Consider the following 23,928-nt stretch of genomic DNA (forward strand, 5'->3'; position numbering starts at 1 on the left):
AAAAAAAAAAAAAATGAATGTGTCCACCGTGTACTGATACTTTTTTATACTGAATACTGATTTTTATTTATTTATTTATTTATTTTTTGTGCAAGTGAGATGAGTACCTGGTCACATTAGTCTAGAACTACAATAACCATCATGTTTACTATGCACATAACTCCTCTGCACTTATTCATGATTTCAACATGGGGACAGGAGAGCTGTTAGCCAAAACACTTGGCCACTTGACCTCGGGCTCTGGCTGACGCGTTACGGGTCTCCGTCTGCGGGAAGCTCTTGCGATTTCTCTGTTGTCGTGGAAGCTTTGGGTCCGGCTGTGTTCTGGACCGGGGATAAAAGCAAATGTGACCTTTTGTGCCCGTTGTTCCTGAGCCAGGGCCAGTGTCTGCTGTTCCTGAGCCAGAGCCATGGATTTTGACCTTTGCCTGGACTGTACGGATCACCCTTTAAATAAACACCGCTTTTGGATCAGTCCTTGTTTCTGTGTGTATTATCGTGACAAATTGTGTGTTCCTGCAAAACATACAAACAACAAAACAGACTTTAAAATGAGTGTTGTGTGAAGATTAACAGTCAGAAGGACAGTCTGTCATTTGTCACAGAGCAGACACTTTGTCTTCAGTCGCATCAGTTGCAAGATGGATATAACACTGACATTGACAAATGTATTACAGTTGTCATAGCTGTGATCCTTCCGTTATTGCTGTGGAAGAGTCAAAGAAAGCAGTTTGGGAAGCTCCCTCCGGGACCCGCTCCGTATCCACAGCTGGGAAATTTACTTCAGTTTGATGTCAAGGAACCATTCAAGTTTTACCTAAAGGTCAGTATTCAAAATAATATAATTCTGTTATGTTTGTGCTTGGCTGGTCATGAACGTCCATTACTCATCGCCAGGATTCATTATTGTTTGTTTATACTACAGGGCTGTTGAATGCTTGATTCTGATTGGTTGAGAACGTTCTAAAGGTGTGCAATTATTTTCAGGGAAACGCACGGCTAAAGTAGTTTCAGGCAAGTTTGTTTCACGCACATCGTCACGTCTCTCTCTCTCTCTCTCTCTCTCTCTCTCTCTCTCTCTCTCTCTCTCTCTCTCTCTCTCTCTCTCTCGCTCTCTCTCTCTCTCTCTCTCTCTCTCTCTCTCTCTCTCTCTCTCTCTCTCTCTCTCTCTATTCCTCTCTCTAATAACTGCATTAATAACTGCATAACGCTGGGACAGACTAGTTTAGGCCAAAGGCAAGCAGTTATGAATGCAATTTGATACTTCTGACTGAGCATGCCCAAACGCGCGTTCGTCTGTGTTCACAGACACAGTTGGTGTTTAGTAAGACCTGCTACAGTCGATGGAAATTGGAAACAGTCGGTCTTCGAATATTTCAGCGAATTGTAAGTGTGTCCCCCATCATTATTAGTCTGCTATAAGTAGCTCAAACCTCCGTTACTAACTCTAAAATGACGCTTTGGAATTAGCAACGGAGGCATGGGATTAGATGCGTAAGAAATTAGTCCTACATAAGAGCGCTTTACTGTCAAAAACTTGACAAACGTCTTGATATGAATCATCTGAACAATGTTTTGAGGTGTGGTAACTGTAGTATAAGCGGAATAATTGAATTCAGCCCGTTGAATTATCCGAAAAATAATGCACACCCGAGGTGTAACGGCCACTCCGCTTCGCGTCGTGACCGACCGGCCGCATTACCACCTCGGCTGTGCATTATTTTTCTAATTCAACGGCCTGTCGTCAATTATTCCTTACCTCTTCCATGTGTTTTATTATCTGGATAAACTCTGCCTATTTAAGCCCCGTGTGTTCACATTACGAAGTCTTGCTAATGACGCACTGCATTTGATCTATTTGATCGCTCTTTCTTGTCTCCAGTTATGGTTCTGACCTTCTGCCAAGTCATCGGCAATCCTCTGCAAACTTCGACAAGTCAGTGAGGACTCTCCGGAATAAAAAAGTGTGTTTCCTTTAAAACAGGAATATGGTGTTTTTCAACCTCTTTAACCTGATAATAACCTCCACCTCTAATTGAGTACCGCCATTTGATCGATTTAGACGGCCTTGCACTTTATTCTCAGTCTCCTTTTTCACGCATTGATACTGTCATATGGGAAGAGTTATGAACATGGAGCCAGTCAATGTTCACAAAACCCCTCTTCAGATTTTCTTTTGTGAATTAGCATTTATACATGTTTCAGGGGTGGTGTGGCTACCATCCAAGGATGAGAATATATTAGGCTATACTATCATATAGAATCTGAGACAAAGAGAAAAACAAGTTCTATCTATTGCAACTTACTCCTATCTTTGCCTATATTTGGGCTACTTTCCAAGATATACATACATGGAGAGAAGATTACATTAAAACAGAGGGAACAAGATCTTCTCCCCTCTCCCCCTTGAAGCCTATAGTCCTTTTAGAAAAGTCAGTGTGAGAGGTTTATCTTACATAGCTACGCATCAAAATAAACAAATAACAATGTAGTTTTTTACAAGCTTTGTAAGGTGCATCTGCTCCACCGTTACTAGGTGAGTGTCACTATTCTGGGATTTCTGAGCCCCTAGAGAAGTTAAAGAGGGCTGAAAGTAGCTCCCTGTATCCCTGTAAGAAGGTGAACAGTGAATTGCTGTTTACTTCAGTGATATCTGTATTCGAACTTGCACTACAAACAAAATCATTATCAAAGAACAATTCACTAATTAGGGCCCAAGCCCTGAAAGGGCGAAGGCCCTATTGTTTTCCTTAGAATTATTTATTATTAGGGCCCAAGCGCTGAAAGGGCAAAGGCCCTATTGTTTTCCTTAGGATTATTTATTAAGCCCTGAAAGGGCGAAGGCCCTATCCCAGACAGCAAACTGACATTGAATCAACGTGGAAACGACGTCTCTCATGACATTGAAACAACGTTGATTTTGCTCATCGAATTAACGCTGAACCAACGTCAGACGCGGCATTCTTCAAAGCTAATGAAAATCGAAAATTGGTTTGCTTTCATAACGTTGAAACAACGCGTTGATTTCAAGTTGGTTTTCCGTTAGTTTTGAAAGAATGACGCGTCTGACGTTGGTTCAACGTTAATTCGATGAGCAAAACAATGTCAGATCAACGTTGTTTCGATGTCATATTTCCACGTTGATTCAATGTCAGTTTGCTATCTGGGATTGTTTTCCTTAGGATTGTTTTTTCTTCTTCTTCTTCTTCTTCTTACGTATTATTATTATTTTGCTACCTTTTGGCCACTTTTGGGGCCCTTAAGGCCTGTTCACACATGGACGAATTTCGCGCGCGATATTCGTCTACGTTTAACGCCTCGTGACGTGAAAAACGGCACACGTAAAAGCGTCATTTTTTAAAAAAAAACGTCCCGGTTCATTTTTTTGGTTTGATGCGCTGCGTCAAAAACTATCCGACCAATGAGATTGGCGGGTTTGGTCACGTGTCTGGTACTTCTGAAGTTACAGTAAAACACAACTTGGGGGCGCTCAAACACAAAACGGTCTTGCCGAGCACACATACGGCAAAGAAGAGATAGCCTACAAGGCAAGATACCTGCTATGGGCAAGATTGAGCTGCTGGTCTCGGAGCATAAAGAGCTAGTATATGATAATATTTATATTAGTATTTCTGTAATAATAGTATAGTATAGGGTGACCAACAGTCCTGTTTTCCCGGGACATGTGTAAAACGGTCACTTTGTGCTTTATAGAAATCTGAGTTGAGATGAGAACTGCGCATAGTGTGCGTAGTCAGGGCCGTATTAAGAGCTCACAGGGCCCCGGGGCTATGAGTTACTGCAGGGCCCCCCCACCACTTTAGGTCACCAACAACATGAGCTAAATGTTATATTATTATACGAGTCGTTTTATCCATCTATGATATACTTCACAGTTAAGTTATGTTACTTTTAACACGATTTTTTTCATCATTCATGCATTGAGTGAGCGTGTAGGCGGCTATGGGTCGGCCAATCTGGTTCTGTCCGTTAAAAATAACTTTTGGAAATAACAATCGCGGTCCTGGACACTGAGTGACCTTACACATTAAGATAATATCGGATTTTCTCCAGTCATAGTTAAAAAACAAGCTAACAATCCTTGCTAACTAGCATTAGTGAAGCGGCCAGATGGATCTTTCTGCCTCCACCTAAGCTCCGCCCACAAAAAACGTTACCATGTTTACCAACTGTAAAAGGGTCTATACGTAGATTATGTATAATATAATAGTAGTTAATTCATGTATAATATATAATAAAACGCACCACAGATGCACAATATAGAAAAGAGATGGACAGGGACAATATGGAACTTTTATTTTTCAGATAATGTTTATTGCACATATTTTGTTACTTAATGCCTATAAATATAAGGCATTTCTGTTTCGTGCGCTGCTTGGGGCTATACAAATCGCCACAAAACTGAAAACAGCTTTCGAGGAAGTACCTTTCACAAGCAAGAATGAACGTTTGTTTTTGGTTGTATTTGGTCATGATTTAATTAGTACTAGTAACGTTCAGAGGTTAAACTTAGAAATACTACTGTTATTGTGTCACGAAATGTAGTTTTAATAGTTTTTCAGTCGCCAATGTAGTTGTTTAAAAAAAAAAAAAAGCTATTAATTTTTTCATTCAAAGGATTGTGTCATGTTACAGCTATTATAAGCATAACACACATTAGCCAAATGAACAGTGTTTGCTGATCACAACAGAATTGATGTAGCTTTTTGACGTGTGCAAAACTGTCCCAATTCTGCTCTTCACAGCTTCGGGCCCTTGCACACTTTCTCCGCTAAGTGCACTTTCAACAAGTGTCCACTTCGAGGAAGGCCTTAGGGCTCAAGGGAGTATTGGGACAGGGCCTAAATCTCGTGAGCTTCCCTATGCCCTACTCCCTTCAAAGGGCAGACGGCAAAGCTCTTCAAGTGGGAATTTGGCGTGAGCATGACACTACTGTGTCATTTATGTAGCCATTTGGAACTTGATGAAGGGAGCAACAACAGACAACATAATGTAAGTATATTTACCTAGGATGTTCCTACAACACAGCACTTTGTCCATCAGCTGTATAGCTGTTCTGATGACAGAAATATAATGATTAACAAAATGGTTGCAAATAAATTATTTATTTTTTATTTTTACTTTATAAAAATCTGTTAAAATATCCGTTTTATATATCTGTATATCAGTGCCATGCATTACCTAACATTTTTAGGAAACTTTTCTTATGAAAATTTAAACATAAAATGAAACTATTTGTATAGTGTAACTGATGTATAGATTAATATCTTGCCTTCATGTTCTTTTAGATCTTTTTTATCTATTTAGTTTAGTTTTCAGATCATTGTTCTTTTCTCATTTGTATTGTGATGACATTGAACATATTGTTAACACATGTTGTATATTGTACACAAGTTGTATGTCATAATAATTTGAATCTCTGTGTTTTGCAGGGGAAAAGTCAAAAGAAATTAAATAAAATAAAGTAGAATTTTGAGTAAGCAAGGAGTATAGACGAACTATAAAAAAATTATAATATTATAATATTATTTATATATACAATATTATTTTAATAGTATAGTTTATTTATAAAAAAAAAATATAGGCTTTGACTTCTTGTCAATAAAGGTTTTTGCTGTAAACACGTCCTATGTATGCTATGACCACGTCCCAGTCGGGTCCGTCACTTATTTGGTTCCCCGGAAATATTTCCGTTGTGGACCGTGTTATTTGTGGACCGTGTTATTTCTGTATTTGGTGGTGTTGTGAATGTTTGCAGCGCGTTTTGTGTATTTGGTTGTGTTGTGAGTACTTGGAGCACACGTGTGTTGTGGAACGGATGAAGATGTTTTTCTTAATTTGCACACGTTTTTTTGTATTTGCATGCGTCTTCATCAGGTTGCAGTGCGGTGAGCTCTCTCGGCCACCGTAGATTTCTTTTCTGGCATTGCTTGTGGTTCTTGTGTTTTTCTTCTTACAGGTAAGATGGCTTCTGTAACCATTCCAGCAGCTGATTGGTGGTTCAACGGCTGATTGGATCTTGGAACTCCTCCTACTCGTCAGTGGCTGCAGCTGGCTGGGCTCTTTAAAAAGCCTAGTTTTGGATCTGTTCGCTCTCTGCTCTGGCTTTGCACACTGTTCCTGCTGCTGGTGTGGTTGGTATCCCTTGGTGGGGGAACTTTGTGACTTGTAGATTACTTTATTGTTGTCTATTTGAGATTATGATTGGAACATTTGACAATGCTTTTGATAATGTTGTAATCTAAATTTGTTAGCTAGTAACTCTAGCTTTGTGTTCCACTTTTGGAACTTGAACAGCAGGAAATAGTATTTGTTTGTGAATTCTTATTCTTATTATTACTGTTTGTGTTAACTTATTTTTCTTGTTCTTTATTCTTTACAGGGAGTCTGGGGAGTAGATTTAGAGCTACCCCGGGGTATACATCACCCATAGGCCTACTTCTCTTTCTAGAAACACCAGTTAGACCTGGGCGGACAACCATCTGTAATTTTGGTTAGGGCGCCTTGATCGTGTGCCAGATAGGTGATGGGTACAATTAGCGTAGATTAGTGGTGGGGGTATTTTGTTTATTTCTTTTCTTTGGTTCATCCAGCTCTCCCCTTTCTCCCTTAAAGTTGTTTATCATTTACATTATAACCGTGAAAAAAATAAAAACCGTTTGTACGGTGGAATTTGTCTCCTTTGCTCGCACCACGACTCCATTCCTCTTTTGCAGGTATTTGTTGGTCTGAGCAGAGGATTATCAGGTTCCCCTCCCTTTTTGGGGGCTGGAACGTAACAATTGTGTATATTCTGTAATTGAAATGTCTAATTCTATTGCTATTATTATAGTATTATTAATAAACTATACTATTATCAATATTTTTATATAATTATACTATTATTCTTTACTATTTTGTTTGTTTATTTTATTGACTAATCTATTTACTGTTACTTCTCACTTTATGTTATAATTACTATTTGCATTGCACTGTAGGCCCAGTTGTTCCATAACATTTGTATATCATAAAGGAGCCATCAGTTATCTATGTTATTGCTAAAATCTGGTCAATCACAGAAAATGCTTTTTCCACAATAAGCAAGCTTAAATATCTCAGTATGGGGTCTTCACCATTCTTATCCAAGAATAAAAAGCTAGATAGCCTACATGACAAGCTTGACCATTCTTTATTTTAATATATATATATATTTTTTTTTATTTACAAGTCTAACTATCGATGTTTTAAATAACTAAAGATGGAACTTTTTGTAAGCCACTGAAATCGGTTAATAAATGTAAAAAACGTTTTCCCAGAAAAAACGCAGCTCACCTGTTTACTTACATTTGATACAATGCAGTCTTGCCCTCCGCAAAAAAAAAAAAAAAAAAAAAAAAACCGAATCGCAGTAATGTTACAAAGCACAGATGCATTACTTTCTGAACTTAAGCCAGCTCCTTGTTTCCTGTCTGCCATTATTGGCCGAACTTGATTGATTCAGGTGTGTCTGATTATTGTTGCCGTGACTACTGAGGTCAGGCACACCTGGATTAATCAATTTGTCCAATAATAACAGACAGGAAACAAAATGAGCTGGCTTAAGTTTAGGAAGTAGTGCAGCTGTGCATAAGGTCAATTGGGCATCTATGTATTTATGTCTATGGCACATGCTGTTGGGGCTGTCTCAACTCAAGTCCGCACCTCTCGATGCATCCTCGGTTAGGGGTGGATCAAGAACACTCTGGGAAGTGGGCTAGGCCTATAAAAACGCATAGTGAGAAACGGCCCTACATTGTGCGCCGTATTGTGTCACCATGCACGCTGACCTAGAAACAAACGCCAGTTTTTGTTATTTTCTTTGAGTCGGCTCAAAAGAACAGTCAAGTAAAATTTGAAAGATGGATATATTGGTGGCATTGAAGACAAATGCACTGCCTGCTGTCATGACTCTCTTGGTTATGATGTTGCTGTGGAAGATTCGAGGAAAGCAGAGCAGTTTTAGGCGTCTGCCTCCAGGACCCCCTCCGAATCCACTTCTGGGAAATTTGTTTCAATTTAATCTCAATGAAGCCTACAAATATTACCTAGAGGTTAGTAGAAAAATGCATTGTTGTGTATTGTTTAGATGTAGCCTATATATTGTTTAAATATATATTCATTAACTTAATTCAATCATTGGCTGCTTGTATGGTTGTGTTCAAGGCTTACAAAGTTTTTTTTTTAAATGCTTAATTGTAAACATCAAGTAGCCTACCATGCATAGTGTCATTTCTCATACAACAAACAAATAATTCGCATGCCTCAACAAGAAAAATAATTAAAATAAGATAAAAGGATGAGGGTATACAAGCATCAGTTTACAACACATTTATCAATTCCAAAGGGTATTCTAATGCAATATAAATACAGAAAATATACACTTTACATATCATCACCATTCATTATATTTTATATTTTTACATTATGTGACAACGTTAAAGGGTATTAATCACTTTAATTCTTACAAAGATACGCTGGCTGCCTTACTAGTTTTACTGGGGTGTCGCACACCGGAAGAGATACACAGCGCCACATCTTTACACTCGAACATTATTCTCTACAACCCCTTTTCCACCAAGCATTTTGAGAGCCGGTTCGGAGCCGGTGCCTTCGCGCGAACCAGTTCTTTGCGTTTCGACAGCCAAAGAACCGGTTCTCGGCCAGGAGAACTGGTCTGGTTCCAAAGCGGCACCAACTCTTTTACCCATTTTCCACCAAAAATGAAAGTGAAAAACAATTGAAATATGTATCTTTTCGTTTGAAATGTAATCTTTTCTAATAAGTTGTGTACCCCTGTCTTGTGTATTTTTTCTTTCCATTTATTTGTTCTATATCGTGACAGTTTAATTCTTTGCTTATAATGTTTTCATTAAAAAAAAAATAAAAAATAGAAACGCTTGCGTTAACTTCAAGCATAACAATTACAAAGGCGGACTCCATCGTGTTTCTGCAAATTTTTTACTGTGAAAACTAGGCCAGGGGAGACCTTTTTGACTTACTTGGGGTGTAGAGTATTTTTTTTTTCTCACATTAATTTCCCACATGTCTATGTGATTTTGTTTTATTAATACATTGTATAGCCTACGTTTTTCTTGATTTATCCTGAAATAATGAAAGTGAAGTGTGACAACATGCCCCATGGGTTTTAAGCTTGATGTCTTAAGTCCAGAACACACCAACTCGATGGTCGGCCGTCTTACAGTTTTTGTGCGTCGGCCGACTAAGGGCCAATCCCAATTCTACCCCTTACCCCTTCACTTTCCCCTTCCCCTCCGTTTTGCGCGTCCACGTGAAGGAAGTTTCCTCTGTGTGTTTCGCACGGTTCCGTGCCGTCAGCTGAAAATGGTCCTCGTCGGCTTTGTTTCACCAGGGTCGACATGTTGAATCGGCGTTGGGCCGTCGGGGAAAGTGAGAACTCTGATGGGCTATTCAGCTTAGTGATGGCATATTATTTACCATTTGTCCTTTTCTTGCTGTAACAGATGACTTAAGCAATCTAAAATAGTTTTAGCTGAATAACAGGTCTGGATCTCTTTTGTACCACATTACCACAACAAAAGCACTTGAACGCAACACACTGGTATACACTGTAAAACATATTGTTGGTTTAACTTAAATTAAGTAACCTGGTTGCCTTAAAATTTTAAGTTGATGGAAAAAGTGAGATGAAGGAGATTGATTTAATCATCAGAAACTCAAAATAATAAGTTATCTGAACTAAATAAATTATTTAAGTTGATTTGACAAAAGAAAAAATGTTGTGAACAAAAAATGTTGTGAACAAGAACATTTCAGATATCCACAACTACATTCTTATACATAATTGTCATTTCAGATATCCACAAAGACACTCTTCCTAGGACAAATGATGTCACTTTTTCCATTAATTTGTATGTCGTTTATCATTACAGATATCAACAATTCAGTTGGAGTCTTGGAGATATCCACAATGTGATAGTTATCTACAACTGAATTTTAGATATCTGCAATTCTATTTTGAGATATAGACAATTTGATTCTGAATAGTCATAAGTATTGCAAAGCCCTTTTATTTTTATTTAAATCTTTTTATTTTTGTTATTTTTCCGAAAGCAAGAAAACAACAAGAACAAAAAAGGAAACAAAACATTAAAAAAACACAATCAAAACAGACAAAAAATAACAACACATAAATAAATAAATTACTCAGAGAAACACAGACATTATAAGTGTAGTATACTAAGATTGTCACAAAAGGGTTATTCTTTGTTACATTAAAGAACTGAATCACTTGAATGAATCCAAGGAATATATTCTTACACATTTGAAGAATACAACATATTGTATTAGGCTTCTTTGGACTGTCTGTTTGTTTTGATTTGCCACATGTGTTCCTCCTCTGAGTTTCCCGCCATCAATCTGTTTCCATGGACACGGCTCACCTCCCTCACAGCTTCCTGTCATTCTGTAATCACCTTCACTGTGTATTTAAGTTCCTGCCTGTCTTCACTTCATTGTCCGGTATTGTTTGTGTTTAACACGCTGTCGCACCTGTTAACCTGTTCTAGAGTTTTGCTATATTAAAGAAAGTGTTATTTCTACTTTGATCTCCGTCATCCTTCTTCTGCCCCGTGACACATAAACAATACCTATCCACAAGTTTCCGAGGGGCGCTCCTGTAAAAAATAAAGTGGGTGAAACTTCCGGTGACGCGACGGAAGTAGCATTCAATGGTATTTTGTGTGTTAGTTAGCGAAGATGCTAGCTGTTTTTCTGAGAATTATTTTACTATTTAAAGACGCAAATCTTTATGAGAGATGTCGTTACGGAGCTCAGGGACAATATGTGCTGTTCGCGGTTGTATGTATAACCGGACTAAACTAGTTCAGTGGCTTAAACGTGATTGTTTTGAACATAAGCTGAAAACGAGTGATCCTGCCAGAGCCCGTCTCTGATCCTGCCAACGACTGTAACGTTAGTTTCCATCACCTCCCAAAAGACGACGAATCTTCCTGTGTACATTTTTTTTAATTCTTTATATTTTATAAACTCTATCAGCATGTGATTGGCTGTTCGCTACTGATGTTACACCTAAACTCAGGATCAAAGCCTGTGTTGACCGAATACCAAATGTGCCAGTAGTAATGTATTCAAGCAGCACATTCATTTATAATTTTGAATAAACTCCAAAGCACAATGACTAAGTGTGTATTTTTTTTATTTGAATTGTTTGTCAGCTCGCACATCTGTCTGTCACCATGCCTTGATGAGTAGCCTATTGATAATTAATAATGTTATTATAATACTCCCAATCAACGACTGCGGAGGGTAAAGGTAGTGTTATTTCACCCTTTTTAATTTCGTTGAGGTTGAGTTCCCACATCGTTAGCTAGTTTGGATCGCTATAACTTGAATGACTGTCAACTGTTGAATGAACGAGTGTTAAGCATGTCAAGTCGCGCTTTGTTTACTTCCAACCGGAAGTCGCGCCCACTTTTGACGCAAGGCCTCATGGGGCGTAAGAAACTTGTGGATATGAGTAAAAAAAAAAAAGAAAGAACCACTACTGCAACACATTGACCCAATTCTTGTAGAATGTTACTGCCCAAGGTCACTAAATCGCAACTGTCTTTATTTTATTCAGTTAACCTAAATCTGGTTGTATATGGGTTATATAATCAATCCAATCTCTCTATAGGACTGAAAACAACTGGGACTTTAGTCTTAGAGCATAGGTTAGCTTCTCCATTGTAAAGATATCATTTACTATGTTCTTCGAGAGAGGGCAAAGTTGGTTGCAGCCACTTTTTTTTTATTGTTTTCTTGCTTGCGATTGTTAGGATTCTGAACAGGTATTTGTTTGGAAAAGCACTGCTGATCAAACCCAAATACATCACCTCAAAATTGAGAGGAATTTGAATCTTAAGAATTATTTCAAAACAATTATGTATCTCATACCAATATTGATTAATCGAAGGACAATTCCAGAAAATGTGAAGGTGATTTGCCTTGTCAACCCCACAACTTTTCCAACAATTGGATGATTGTTGCTGGATCTGGGCAGGTGTAGAGAAAAACCTGAAACACCCTTCCACGCAAACTCTTTCCAGAACAAAGAATGTGTAGTTTTCCATTGTGACTTGCATATGCTTTCCCACTTCTCTACTGAAAGATTACCTTCTCGCTCCCATCTGCTCTTTATGTATAATGTGTCTACCTGCTTAGCTTGTTGAAGCCTGCCTTTAATAACCCATTTTCTCCTTACCTTAAGACATCTCCTTTAGCATGTTCTAAATAGTGGCACAGTTGTAGATATCTATAAAAGCCTTGGTTCTCCAGCCCGCAATTTCCTTTAAGCATATGAAAGCTCTGTAGTTTCCCCTTGTTCATAAATGTCCTATAGGCAGTTAAGCCTTTAGTCGTCCACCTTTTGAACCTGTTATCTGTTTTACTAGGAACGAACTCCGCAGCAATACCATAGAATCTTTCACATTACACAATTTCACTATCTTCTTCCAAATGTTTAAGTATACATTTAACCAAGGATTATATAGTTAATAATTTATCAGCCCAATATCGGCCCATAGCTGCCTGAACTGGAACATCTTGAGATATGGCACTTTCTATTTCCTTCCATCTAGATTAATATGCTGGATTACATAAATACACCAAAGGTTTAATCTGGGCAGCATAATAATAATCACTCAAGCAAGGTCCCCCCTTTCCCTTCAATAGCTGTAGTGTTTTAAATCTAATTCTGGGTTTCTTCCCTTTCCAGATAAATCTTGAAAACAATTTATCCCATTCTATGAACTGCTGTATTGGTATATTCACTGGCAGAGACTGAAATAAATATGAAAGTCTTGGTAGAATGTTCATCTTGACTGATTCGACTAATTTTAATTTTTGAAATTAGAGGTGCAAAAGTAGCTTGAAATCATCGTGATGTATCTTTTCAGCCCATTCTCATCCCAAGGCGTCACTTAACTGACGCCTTGGGAAGCATTTTGACCATGCTTCAATATCTGACGCTTAAGGCACCCTTTAGCGTCAGTTTGATGACGCCCTAGGATCGCGGGTGCCTAAAGCGTCGAATAGTGACGCCTTGGGGTGAGAATGCGTTGATCTTTTGATAAAATTGCTCCCAAATATGTCATTGAAACTGAATCCCAGTTGAGACAAAAACTCCTGGTAATGAAACAAGGTGGCTTATAATTAAAAGTGAGAACCTGGGTTTTCTGTATGTTCACCTTATAGCCTGAAAATGAACCATATGTCGCAAGAAGTGACATCAATTCTGGAAAAGACTGGCTGTTTTAAGTAAACTAAAATGGCAGCTATACCTTGTGCATTCCGGTCCCCATTTCTACCTGTAATTTGTCATTTTGCCTAATCCACTGGTTAAGGGGCTCTATGAATAAGACAAATAAAATAGGGCTAATTGGACAGCCCTGACGTGTTCCTCGTTCTAGAGTAATCTGATTAGAAAGATCACCATTCACCTTGATTCTCTTTTACCATATAATGCTTGAATAACATTAATAATAGATTGGTGAAACCCAAATCGTTTCATAACCATAAAGAGGTACTTCCACCTAACAGAGTCTTGCAAGCCCTTTTAAAGAGCCCCTATCATGGATTTTTGAAAATGACTGTTCATGTAGTGTGGACTATAGCTCTAAGGGAATGAAAACATCCTGCAAAGATTTATACCTGAAAGTGCACTGTATATAAAGTTATTGTTTTTCAAAAGTGAGAGTCGACTCTGAGTCTATGAAATGAATTGTTTTTGAAACGAGTCATTAGCTGTTTCGTAGTGACGTAGACATGAAACATTAGCATATTGGCCGCGCCCAATTACTGCGCGCAGACGGAAGTGTAAACTTAGTCTAGAACACATTCAAATACTTCAGCTGAATCACATCATGTCGAGAAGACGCTGTGTTCTAAATTGCAAAGACAGTTCAGCCACTTGTTTTCTTTGCCCAGGGACGAGCATGTGAAGAATCAGTGGTCAGAGTTCATATTTGCAACGATACCACAACAGTATAGCCCGAACCTCTCATAATTTTAATGGCGACTCATTCAAAAACATAAATGAATTCAAATGTGGGTTTACAAGCCGGTTGTTCCAGAGGAAGGGCTCCGTATCCAGTATATATGGATCAGGTTCGTCCTCTGCCGAATCACAATCTGTTAGTATTATTAATAATGTTTGCTGTTATGTTTTCTGTAGCATGCACAATATTATTTTGTGTTGTGTGTGTGTTGTGTACACTCCGCGCAGCTTCTAAGCGAGGTAAAGTTAGTTTTGTTTTTGATATTCACCAGACATTCACTGAAAAATGGCAATTACCTCCTAAACGACTTAGCCAAATATGACTTCGCTCTATATAATAAGCACTGCCCCTCAAAAGCCGCCGCAATGTGAGTTTCACCGGGAAAGCTTGCTCATGACGGAGATGCGAGTAAGGGACCGTGTGGAAAGTGCACTTTTTCTGACACGTTTGTTCAAACACTATATACAATTTTCAACACTTGACAAGCTATAATCCTGGTTATGGGCGTTCCGTTGCCGACAGTCTCTACCTACGGTTTACCAATAACAACTGACTGGGTCATTTGACCAATCGCCGCAGATTCGCGTCACTCAAAGGAGGTGTTTGGGAAAATGAATCGTCGAATGAATCATTTGGGAGTCGTTGAGCAAATCCGTTAAAAATAAATGCATATTATAAGACAAATAAAGTGTTTATCCTTGCATGCACGTTAAACTGTTTTTGGGAACTCCCAAAACAAAAATAGGAACATTTCAAATGCTATGATAGGGACTCTTTAACATTTAAAAGCTATGTTTGACTATCGGTAGTTAACATTACAGTCAACATTACAAAAACTTTTTCCGGTGGCGCTGTTCTGGCTACTCGTGTCTTATGTTTTTACCAAACGCACTCAAATTGTAAAAGTAAATAATACAATCTCTGATCCCATACCAATTAGGATTGGTGTGCCTCAAGGTTGTGTATGCCGTTGACGTTGTAAGACGTTGTTGATAATGTTAATAACGTTGTTAATTCCCGATTATCAAACTTAGCTTTTAAATGTTAATGGGGCTTGCCATACACATACATATATGGAAAGTAGTTCCATATATGTAGACCGTTTGTATCACTTCAGTGTATTCAAACTTGCACTACAAACAAAATCATCATCCAAAAGCAATGCACTAGTTTACTTTGTTTTTGACCCCAGAAAAGCAGAATTATGATCAATTTGAGGTTATTGGAGCTAATTTGTAATGTCGTTTGAATTATAGCACATATAGCATTGAGTGTCCCATTTCAAACATCTTTGAAAGAAAGGAAAATGTATGTTTTCTTCCCATAGCTCAGTAAGAAGTATGGCTCCGTTGTCACCATCTGGTTGGCAAACACTCCTGTAGTGATAATTTCTGGATATGAAGCCCTAAAGGAAACTATGATTGGTCTTGGTGAAGAATTCAGTGGCAGGGACACCTACCCCCTGATCATGAAGGCCACACTTGGATATGGTGAGGTCGCTTGATGGCCAATGTTTTACGTGGTTTATGTGATCTGTTTATATATATATATATATGTAGTAGACCAGAAACATTTTCTCTAAGCGCAGGTGTTATGTCCACCAGTGGACACAGATGGAAGGAGATGCGCAGATTCTCTCTCATGACACTGAAGAACTTTGGAATGGGCCGCAGGAGCATCGAGGAACGAGTCACGGAGGAGGCTGAATATCTTGTGGAAAGGATAAAAAAATTTGAAGGTTAATTTTTTTTTTTTATATATACAAGCTTATATTCAGATTATCAGAATAAACAAACTGCAGACATAAACTACAAACAAATCTGACAAGGGTGTCAATAAAACAAAAAAGGAATATAATGCGTCACATCTCACGTTACAGAGGTGTGAGTTTTTACAAAACATAATTGAAGAAACCTGATCTCTTCACTCTTCTTTTCTTCTCAAAGGCTCTGCAATCAGCCCTGCAGACATGCTGTCTAATGCCGTGACCAATGTGATCTGCAGCATTGTCTTTGGTCATAGGTTTGAATTAGAGGATCCACAGTTTATGTTTCTCCTTCAGACAATAAATTCTTACTTCAGTATCCTCAGTAGCCCACTTGGACAGGTTTGCACTCTAAAGATTTACATTTTTTTTTATATATACATTAGATATTATCGTTCAGAAGTCTTTTATGCTCACAAAGGCAGCATTTATTTGATCAAAAATAGTGAAAACAGTAATATTGTGAATTATCATTAAAATTCAAAAGTTATTTTTATATATTATTTGTTCCATTTTTAATGTATTTTCAAATATAATTTATTCCTGTGAGGCAAAACTGAATTTTCAGCATCATTACTCCAGTCTTCAGTGTCACATGATCTTTCAGAAATCATTCTGATAAGCTGATTTGCTCTTCAAGAAACATTTACTATTATTTTCACAGTTGCTTAATGCCTTTTTTTTTTTTTTTGCAAATGTTTTTTTTTGTGGACCCTGTGATGCATTGTTTTTCAGGATTATTTAATTAATATAAAGTTTAAAAGAACAGCATTTATTTGAAATGGAAAACTTTTGTAACTTATAAACGTCTTTACTGTCACTTTTGATACATTTAATGCATTCTTGCTGAACACAAGAATAAATTTACTTAAAAAAAGAAAATAATCTTACTGACCTAAAACAGGTGAAGGGTTGTGCACATACAATAATAATACTACTACTAATAATAATAATATCAACAAATTTTAAGCTGTAATATAGTAAACAAAAAAAGATTTTTTTTTTCTGCATAAATTATTTATTGTATTTTGAGACTCACCTTGATGTTTCTTTACTTTCTTATCAGCTCTATAATATATTCCCTAAGTTAGTCGGTCTCTTCCCCGGTAAACACCATCAGCTGTTTAAAGACCTAAAAGACGCCAGAGACTACTTCAGGCGTGAGGCACAAGCTCGGATGAATAATGTGGATCCCTCTTGCCCACAGGACTTCATTGACGCCTTTGTGTTAAAAATTAAAGAGGTAAATCATTGAAAGAAATGGTAATTTAAACCGATTTAGCCATGGTCCTGAATACATTTACTTGCACCATCTCGTGGTGGGACCATGACATGATGTCAATTAAACGCATTGTTAACATTTCATACCTGTTCTCTTTTGCAGGAGAAAGACAAGCCTGACACAGAATATAATTTAGAAAACTTGGTTTCTTCAGCATGGAACATGTTCAGCGCTGGCACAGAAACCACTTCATCTACCCTCAGACACTCTTTACTTCTAATGATGAAGCACCCAGATGTTCAAGGTGAGGTCAAACTAATGCTTCTCTCTCCAAGCAATAAGTGTGATTTTACTTTCACTTGTTCTGTACAGAGCATGTTCAGAGAGAAATCGATGAGATTGTAGGACAGGACCGTTGGCCCTCCATTGAAGACAGACAGAGGCTGCCATATACAGATGCTGTAATTCACGAGGTCCAGCGCAGCATGGATCTCTCCCCCATCGCTGTCCCACACAAGACCATGTGCGACACTGAATACAATGGCTATGTCATTCCTAAGGTATTCTTCTCTCATATGCATCATTTTGATTCATTAAGTGCTTATTATTATTTAATTCTTTCTATTTATTTGTTAAACACTTTCTTTAAGGGAACAATGGTTTTTCCACTACTATCCTCCGTGCTTATAGACCCCAAACTATGGAAGAACCCAAATTGTTTCGATCCAAAAAACTTTCTGGATGGAGATGGCCGATTCAAGAAGAGTGATGCATTTGTTGTATTTGGCATGGGTGAGCTTAGATCTTCATTTTGCATATTAGACCATAAAATATTACTCTATGTAAATAATTATGTTTATCAGTGCATTTCTTTGTGGGATAATATCTTTCACTGGTTTTAAATCATTACTGTCTGTATTAATGAGACTGTTTCATTGGACTATGCAGTTTGTTAATGCAGACTCATACTAATATATTTCTACATTTATATTTCATCATGTATCAGTGCACTTTACAGATATATTTATATTTGGGTTTGCAATCTCTTAAAGGAGAACTACGGCGCAAAATGAACCTTTGGTCTAATAAACATTGGTACCTAGTCGACCGTTCTCTGAGATTTGTTTTCATGGTAATCGAACGTAAAGAGTTGTATCTCTAAAAACTGTTTACCGAATAACGCTAATGGGGGCATTTAATAAGTAAAAATAAATTAATACCACTAACAAGGCTCAAAATAGCCCCACACTAACACAGTTACATAATGAGGGTCCCTAAATACAAAACGAAGCATAGAGAACTTTGTAAGTGTACAGACCATTTAATAAGAAGATATTTTATAAAGACAGTCCACTTCGTGTATACAGGCGGCGCCATCTTTGGAAAACAGTCTCGACAAGTCGAACCACGAACGACGTGCCAAGTAAGCTGAACTATATGAAGTTCAGTGAACTTCTGAACTGTATGAACGGCGTTCGTGGTCCGACTTGTCGACTGTTTTCCAAATATGGCGTCGCCTGTGGTCAAGTCATTGAAGAAAATGCATCGCGGCGTGGAAATCTCTTGAACTCTCGTCTCAGGCCTAAAAGAAAGAAAAGGAATAGTCTAATAAAGTTGTTATTTCTGAGTGTTTGTTCCCCGACCTGTGTATATGTGTGTTTATCTGATGGGATAATAAACACCTGATTTACAGAGATTCCCAATTTGTGTCCAAATTCTGGCGAGAGTTTTGTAGGTTATTGGGGGCTACGGTCAGCCTGTCTTCGGGAGAACATCCCCAGAGCACTGGGCAGTCCGAGCGAGCCAACCAGGATTTGGCAGAAAATGTTACGATGTTTGGTAGCTAAGAATCCTTCATCCTGGAGCCAACAACTTTCTATGGTTGAGTATGATCATAACTCGTTACCAGTGTCATACACGGGCCTCTCTCCGAGTGTAGCTTAGGTTACCAGCCACCTATCTTTCCGAGTCTGGAATCCGAAGTCGCGGTCCCCTCCCCTCACGCATTTGTCCAGAGGTGCCACCGCACTTGAACCAGAGCCCGAGAGACTTTGCTCCAGTTGGGGTAGGCGCATGAAGGCCAAGGCCGATCGCCACCGGTCAAAGCCTCCCGTTTACGTTGTGCGTCAAAAAGATTGGCTTTCTACTAAGAACATTCCGCTCCAGTCCGTTTCTAACAAGCTTGCTCCTAAATTTATTGGGCCGTTCCCTGTCACCAAGATTATTAGTCTGACTAAAACTTCCTCTGGCACACAGGAGAATTTGTTCTGCCTTTCATGCATCTAAAATTAAGCCTGTGTTTTATTCCCAAATTAATCCACCTGTCCCGGTTGCTTCATGTGCTTCATGGCTTGGCCCAAAGGCATGCTACCTCAGAGAGCCGGATCCACCTCCTACCATCCTTTGCATCAGGCAGAGTCCTTCTGAAAGTTGTGCTTGTGCTGTTGCACCACAAATCAAAGACAATAGAGACTTATGCTATATTAAATGACAGAGCACAGCGCACCATGATCCTACCTACTGCTGTCCAGCAGCTCCAGCTTAAAGGTTAACCTGAGACTCTAGCACGTACAGTCTGACCAGACACTGCTCACCTCAATGACTCAAAAGTCACCTTTGATATCTCTCCAAGAGGTAAACCAGAGAAACACTATCAAGTGTTTGGAGCATTCACAGCTTCTGGCATTTATCTGTTGTAACAGTCATACCCAGTTCAGACTCTTCACAGACAGAATGCACATCTAAGAGGAGTTTCGTTACGGCCATTTCACAGGGTACGTCCATTTGTGCTAAGGTGCCTATTCGTCAAGGAACCAAAGAGTGACCCATGGCTGTGTGTACAGCTCTCGGCTGGGCACTTCAAGGGGCTGAAATGAGGATGCCAGGTCATGAACCAGTGCAGCAATGTTTCTTCATCTCCACTGATCACCCAGACGATCTTCTCTACAGAAATGTGGAGAGGTTATGGCAACTGGATGTTCTTTTGTACCGAGAAACTGGTTATCCGGTCTTGGCAAGACAAAGAGGCTATGCAGTTGCTTGAGTCTCAAACGGAGTGAGTCAATGTTAAGGGAGTACAATGTTATGCCACCCCTCTTCTGTGGAACCCAAGTGCTACAGAATTTGAGGGCAGAACTTAATGCAATATGTCCTTGCAAATCTGAGGAGCACTGAAAGGAGACTCTAGAAGAACCCTGAAAAGGCTTCAATCTATTCAGGAGAGATTGCCAAACTCATCGAGGCAGGTTACGTAGTTAAGCTCAACCAAATGGAAGTGACGTAAACAGAGGCATGGTACCTACCCCATCATCTCGTGACTCCGATCAATAAGCAGCTACTGGTGTTCGAGTGTTCTTTCAGATACCATGGCCTGTCCTTGAACGATCAGCTCCTCCCAAGTCCTACACTTGGACCATCGCTGTGAGGAGTACTCAAAAGATTCAGACGGCATCCTGTAGCAGTAAGCTCAGATATCAAGGGCATGTTCCATCAGGTCCGTCTATTGCCGAAGAACAGGCCCTTTCTTTCGTTTCATTTGGAGAGATCTGCAGATTGAAAACCTTCCAGATGTATACGAGTGGCAGGTTCGGCAATTCGGCATAAACAAGCAGTCCATGCTGTGCCATCTTTGCTCTGCAACAACATACTTTTCAATTCCGAAGCCAGATATCCAGAGCTACAACAACTAGTCCACCAAAGCTTCTATGTGGATAACTGCCTGACAAGCTTCCCTATTGCCCCAACAGCCAAGCAAACTCTAGATCAGTTACGCAGCATGTTGGCAGAATTGGAGTTCGACCTCAGACAGTGGGCTAGCAGTCATCCAGTGGTGGTAGTTTATCTTCCGACAGAGCAGTGGTTAGTGCAAAACTGCATTGATCTTATGGAGCCCACATTAGGCCTTAGGTGGAGTTGTGCAGCTGATACCCTTGGCTACTTGCCTGTCTTCCTTCATACTCGTATTCTAGTCAAAATGTGAGTCTGATACTGCTCCATAGGGCTTTGATTATAAGGGGTGTCTTAACCGAACCAGGAAAAAAAATCTCTGCACTCAATTGGATAGACCTAGATCAGAGCAACGCAGTAGGTGACATAAATGTTGAGGTACGCATAGTTGTCAACAGAACTGCACTGCAGAGTGTTTCTGCTTTTACTTGGTCATTAATGAGTGTGACCAAAGTAGTAACCACAACGACCACACGGTTTTCATTGTGTCCCATCTTCTTAGTGACCATCGGAGCCAGCTGATAAATTAAATTAAACTTTTGCTGAATCCGGTAGGAAGGAGAGCCAACACATCTTTCCGATCGCCAAATGTGATTGACCTGATCTTCAAATGTCTCACAACCAGGGCAGTTCACATTGAGCTTCTTAATTTGATGGATGTCGATGCCTTCCTTCTAGCACTCTGCCGGCTCATAGCCAGAAGAGGTCAGACCCCTGAGATCCATTCAGATTGTGGTACTATGTTCCGCGTGGCAGAAAGAGAGCTACAGGAACCCTTCTTTATCATGGAGTCAGAACCCCAAATCCGTCTTGCAGACCACCGAATTGACTTCAAGTTCAACCCGCCCAGCGCTCCACATTTCGGCGGAATGGGAGCATTAGGTCCGCTCTATAAAAAATGCTCTCCAGGTAGCCGTTGGGAACCAAGCAGATTCTCAATTCGAAACCTCTGGGAGATGCCTCAAAAGATGTCGCTGACATCGATCCAATTACTCCTAACCTTCTCCTTATGGGGCGGCGGGATGCATCTCTCCCTCAGGTGGCATATGCTCCAGAAGACATGAGGCGGAGGAGGTGGCGTCACTCTCAAAACATGGCGGAGCTATTCTTGTTACAGTTCACCAGAAACTAGTTGCCTACGCAGACTAGGCAGAAGTGGCATAAAGCTTTAAAAAAACTGGAGGTCGACTCCATTGTACTGATTGTGGATACTCAACTCACAAGAGCTCAGTGGACCATAGGCGGAGTTTGGAAGACTGCATTGTGTGCGAACTGTTGAAGTTGTCATTGATGGTAAAGCTTACATTAGACCAGTAGCGCACTTGATATAGTTGCCTACTCTAGAAGGTAACACTAAAGACAGTTAGAGAATTCTCTTGATAACCCATTTGCTACTTAATTGTGGGGGCGGCTGTTGTGAATTCTCTCCCTTTAAGTGTTAATTTGAACAATAATCATGTTAAATAAATGATTCCTATAGTTGCCTTTATGTATCATCCATTTTTGTCTGTGATTTGTTCTTTGGAGAAAACTTTTAAACCAACTTCTGTGTGCTCTTTTGACAGGCAAGCGCGCATGTCTCGGTGAGGCTCTGGCTCGCACAGAACTCTTCCTCTTCTTCACTTCCCTCCTTCAGCACTTCACCTTCAAAGCCATGGTGCCACCAGAGGAGCTCGACACGACGCCTACAAATTGCAGTTTTGGCCGCATGCCCCGCACATATGAATGCTATGCCATTCCTAGGATCTAGAGGAACAGTCCACAAAATAACAAAGAAAGCATTCAACATTCTCATTTTATTTTGATGCTTTAATGGAAATAAATATGTCCAAAATGATATTATTGCACAAGTGTTTTTTTTTTGTTTTTGTTTTTGTTGTTTTTTTACACAGAGGCTTATGTCTGTGGAATGTTTGAGGACATGAGCATTTTTTACAGGTCACACAACAATAGTATTGGCACTTTAACAAATAATGCAGTTCAACATCTGAGTTGGCACATTTCTTTTTTTTCTACACCTGGGGGCATTTAACATGTTTTTGTGTTCAAAGGCACACTTACTTTTAATTATATTCACTATGGTAAACCTATTAGGCTATACATGTTTATATTTTAGACCCAGCGAGAGGTTTTTTTTGTGGGAAATTGTGCATGTCACTTGCCCATGCGTCTCATATTCGTTAATAGAAAAAATAGAGGGTGATCTAGATATAGCCTAACGATTTACAGTGGCTTCATCAGAACAAGACAAACTGTACCAGAGACTACAACAAAGATATCTTATATTTTGACAAATTCATGCCTGAACACAAACTCTTTGCACTAGGTTAATGTCATTCAGCACTGACAGGATGGTAAGAAATTTCCTCAGGGAACAAATGCAACTCTACAACACATCTGTGTAGCTCTCTCTACGTCCACTAGGTGGCTTTAGATGTCAATGGATCCGAGGAATAACCTCAATGTGAAAGCCACAGAACAGCGCTTGATGCATGAAATTTAGAAATAATAATACATTTCCTAAACCACAGTGAAAGATCAGATAGTCTACAACATACATAAATATCACTATATATATATATATATATAAACTCTTCCATTAGTAACACAAAGAATGTGTCCAGTAAAGACGAGTAATGTAATAGTAAGAATAGATGTAAGAATAGATCTTAATACAATGTGAGTAATAAAAAAAAAGAGGGGATACACTGATTTAAAGGGTCAGTTCTATTTGGGTGAACTAACCCTTTAAACCTTAATGCCATTTTAGAAACAATCTGTTTCCATGTTTGACAGTGTTGTTACTGTTACCTAACTAAATTACCCTCTAAGCCTTTTAGATATACAGTTCACAGTTGGTTTCTGTCATGGCACTGAATGAAAAGGGATTAAGCCATCGAGTGGAATGCAGAAACAAAAAAGAATTAGATTTCCTGCAGTTTAAGAGAGTGACTAGACCGCACCATTCTGGTTGAGCGGGTCACACAAGACTAGAGCCATATACAACCTCCATGTTAGATATTTAATGTCTCCATGCACTTATCATATCAGTGTAAGGATGTGCTTTTTGACATAATGCTAGTGCTAATTTGCTGTTTATGGACATTTTATAAGTTTTAATAACTTTATTATTGGTC

The 23,928-nt window shown here is 39.1% G+C and overlaps 1 protein-coding gene across 11 annotated transcripts; it reads left to right on the forward strand.

The window, feature by feature from the left end:
* Positions 1 to 495: 495 nt before the first annotated feature.
* Positions 496 to 23,715, forward strand: LOC120472646 (cytochrome P450 2M1). Of its 11 annotated transcripts, none has more exons than XM_089121175.1 (12): positions 496 to 823; positions 926 to 1,014; positions 1,309 to 1,386; positions 1,883 to 8,090; positions 15,406 to 15,568; positions 15,667 to 15,816; positions 16,025 to 16,185; positions 16,910 to 17,086; positions 17,228 to 17,369; positions 17,438 to 17,625; positions 17,716 to 17,857; positions 22,357 to 23,715. In XM_089121175.1, exons 4-12 carry the CDS (start codon positions 7,899 to 7,901, stop codon positions 22,539 to 22,541), a joined length of 1,500 nt encoding a protein of 499 aa, XP_088977301.1. In that variant the 5' UTR covers positions 496 to 823; positions 926 to 1,014; positions 1,309 to 1,386; positions 1,883 to 7,898; the 3' UTR covers positions 22,542 to 23,715. The 11 variants fall into 11 exon arrangements, with proteins under 11 accessions (XP_088977301.1, XP_088977304.1, XP_088977310.1 ...); XM_089121178.1 differs by having other exon boundaries at positions 988 to 1,014; XM_089121184.1 differs by lacking the exon at positions 926 to 1,014 and having other exon boundaries at positions 1,883 to 6,169; positions 6,404 to 8,090.
* Positions 23,716 to 23,928: the final 213 nt, after the last annotated feature.

The sequence above is a fragment of the Pimephales promelas genome, chromosome 16, assembly GCF_988280905.1.
Source record: "Pimephales promelas chromosome 16, fPimPro1.hap1.1, whole genome shotgun sequence".
Lineage (NCBI taxonomy): Eukaryota > Metazoa > Chordata > Actinopteri > Cypriniformes > Leuciscidae > Pimephales > Pimephales promelas.